This window comes from Juglans microcarpa x Juglans regia, chromosome 4S (genome assembly GCF_004785595.1).
Source record: "Juglans microcarpa x Juglans regia isolate MS1-56 chromosome 4S, Jm3101_v1.0, whole genome shotgun sequence".
Lineage (NCBI taxonomy): Eukaryota > Viridiplantae > Streptophyta > Magnoliopsida > Fagales > Juglandaceae > Juglans > Juglans microcarpa x Juglans regia.
Window position 1 is genome coordinate 23,826,448 of NC_054601.1, and position 3,302 is coordinate 23,829,749.

A 3,302-nucleotide genomic window follows, 5' to 3' on the forward strand; every position below is an offset into this window, starting at 1 on the left:
AAAAGAAACAAGATGCAGAAGTTAGAGGTGAAATCAGAAGAGAATTGCGTACCAACGGTGAGAAGAAATCTCACGGAAATTTTTTTTCCTTCCTCGAGTTGAGTTTGAGAATTGTTCTGTAAATTGTGTAGTTGAGTTTGAGAATCGTTATGTAAATCTGAATTTGAAGTGTGTAGATTAGATATTTTATCATTTGAGATATTTTGATTGTGCAGATCACGCTAACTGAACGAAGAAGGCAACGGAATTTTCGAATGCAACGAGAAAGAACAGAGAAAAAACAACGAGAAACTGGATGAAACACTATTCACTACTGTAGATCTTATACACGCTTTTAAGTATTAGGAAGATATATATATAACCATGCAAACTTTTCGGAATAAAATAATTATAATAATATCAAAACGTGTTAAAGAATTGTAACCAATCTGCATAAAAAAAGTTCAAATTAATTAGCTACATTATTGGCGTCTCGATGTATTATAAAAAAAAATAACATTATAAATTAATCTTCTTACAATTAACTTAATTAGATATATCAGTTGACCTAGTCTTTGCAGCGAAGCATCTCTACAACCTGGGTCATGGTGGGCCTGTCATCCTTGTCTTCTGCAACGCATTGCAAAGCCACCTTGAGCAGAAGCTCCATCTTAGCCGAGTCATATCTGCCGGCCATGCCTGGATCTACAATCTCCTCAATATTCCACGACTCCCTTGAAGCTTCACCATCAGCATGCATGATCTTCTCCCTCACCAGCGTGTCCAATCTAGTATGCTCTTTCGCCCCTCCGCCACCAGAGCTATGCTGCGTACCTGTGGGGCTCTTTCCAGTAACCATTTCCAGCACCACAATCCCATAGCTATAGACATCAACTTTAGAGGTGATAGGAAGATTATAAACCCATTCAGGAGCCATATAACCTCTAGTTCCTCTCATCTTTGAGAAGCTTGAATGATCATGATCACCTCTATTCAGTAGTTTAGACAGACCAAAATCTGCTACCTTTGGTTGATAGTTGGAATCCAAGAGTATGTTCTGAGGCTTTACATCACAATGTAAAACCCACTCTAGGCACTCTTCATGCAAATAAGCTAGGCCTTTCGCTGTGCCCACTGCAATATCAAACCTCTTTTCCCAATAAAGTTCGTTAGAAGTAAGTTTCTCTGCTAAGGATCCATGCTCCATGTACTCGTACACCAGAAGCCTATGCTTTCCCTCTGCGCAGTATCCCCAGATGTCTATCAAGTTCATGTGGTTAAGCCTCCCAATGGTATTTACTTCTGCTAGGAATTCGGCTTCTCCTTGGTTAGCTTCGTCGAGTCTTTTGATTGCTGCAACTCTCTTATCGGGCAGTATACCTTTGTATACTACCCCTCCCCCTCCTCGTCCAATCACTTCAACGAATCCCCGTGTGGCCTTTTTCAGCTCAGAAAACTTGAATCGCTTGAATCTAGACATCAGGAGGTATCCTTCTGCAACTTGGTCGGAATTCTTACTGCTCATGAACAAGAAAAAGAGCACCAGGAAAATGCAGGTTACCTCTAGGCCTCCCACTGCAGTAGCAAACCAAAGCAAAAGCTTCAGTGTCTTATTTTCATACGTTCCTCTAACTTGCCTGCTAAGTTCGGCTGTGCAATTCAACCTTGATTCGGCGGCATCCAGCGTCTTGTTATAGACAAAACCAGCTTTGGGTACTTTTAAATAAAAGTCTCGCGCAAAATTTGGTGTAAGTTGTCCATTGAGTAACTCATACTTGGGGTAACATAAATAGCCACCGTAGTCAGCAGCGCTAAATTTAAATTGGAAACCTTTGCAACCACACGTCGTCAGGCATTCGTTTTTACAGTGCTGTAAGGTCACATTAGGCTGGAACTCTATATCATAGCCATAGAACTCAACATGAGAAAGTTGGACAAAACTAGACAGCTTTTCATGACTCTGATTGCAAGGGAGATTGAAGTCTGCTTCACACCCAAAAGACCAATCAGTTGGATCTTTGATCATGAATCCCTGCAAGCAAGAGCATCTCCTGCCGGAAGCATGATCATAACTGCAAACACTATTGGGCCCACATATGCCATGAATCGTGCATGGATCCGACACCGCTTGCCATTTGACAACCCAATCCCACCCTTCATTCACTGCTTCCAGGCTGTATAATCGAAGGTTACCATCACGATCCAGAGTTAATCTTCTGTGAGTTTTCACACCAAAATCTGTAGCTAGGATCTCCAAATGATCGGATGACCAGAAATAGCCCGACTCGTTCAGTACTGCAGCTCTACTAGAGTTGTACATAGACCTTCCGGCTAGTCCAGGATCACTAAGCCATGGATCAGGCCAGTAGAGACTGGATACAACAGGACCTTGGTATAACAGTCGAAGGACATTATCGTTGTCAAAAAATAGCTTATAATAGCCAGAAGAATAGTCTACTTTGCTTGATTTTGATACAAGGGTTGAAATCCTGGTTAGTGTTTGTTGTGGAAGAAGAGTATCTGTCGGTGAATCAAAGCTCTGCCAGATGACACCACTCTGAGAATGATTTAGAACAAGATTTCCGGTGTTTTGGAGCTGTAGTTGCAGTTTCGAGGACTCTAAAGGGGTCGAGGTTGCTGTTCTGGTGGCCCAAACGGTTATACCGACAGAGTTTGTTATGCGAAGCTTGCCATCTTTCGAAAGCGAGAGCTGCGAACCTTTTCCATCAACCGGATCATCTCGGTTTGCCATCCAAACAACGGTCGGAGCTGAGGACCTTGTCAACCATATGGCAAAGCAGAAAGCATTTTCACCGACCGGGAAAAATCCCGCAGAGAAATCACCATTGAGAGAAACCAGTTTGTCGCTTGGGTTCTCAACAGATAAAGATGAGCCTCTGAGAACGTCAAATGTTTCTGATGATGAAGATAGGAGAGGAGTTTGGATGAGCATAAGAAGAATGAAGAAAATTGAGATATCCATGATGAGAATACAAGAGGGTTACGTAGTCGAGATCATCCGATAGATGCATATATAGGAGAAGAATGCAAATGTTCGCCATTTGTTTTCCCAGCCCACTTGTTAATAAACTAAAACGAACGTTTGCAAGACCATTCCTCAGACAAAGACTATGGGTGAGAAACCATGATCTCCGGAAATCACTATTTTATTATTGTACGTCAGTATTGATTTTTCGAACTCAATGGAGATTTTCAGATTGTTGACGTACGTGTCTTTTTCATTTATGACGTCATTATTTAGACAAGAAAGAAGTCGATTGAAATCTTAACTCTATATACCAAACTTCATGTATGGAAGATTT

The 3,302-nt window shown here is 41.5% G+C and overlaps 1 protein-coding gene across 1 annotated transcript; it reads right to left on the bottom strand.

Annotated features, from left to right (window-relative positions):
• Positions 1–442: 442 nt before the first annotated feature.
• LOC121261878 (putative receptor protein kinase ZmPK1) lies at positions 443–2,962 on the bottom strand. Its single transcript, XM_041164285.1, has one exon. The coding sequence runs from the start codon at positions 2,960–2,962 to the stop codon at positions 548–550; it is 2,415 nt and encodes an 804-aa protein (XP_041020219.1). The 3' UTR covers positions 443–547.
• Positions 2,963–3,302: the final 340 nt, after the last annotated feature.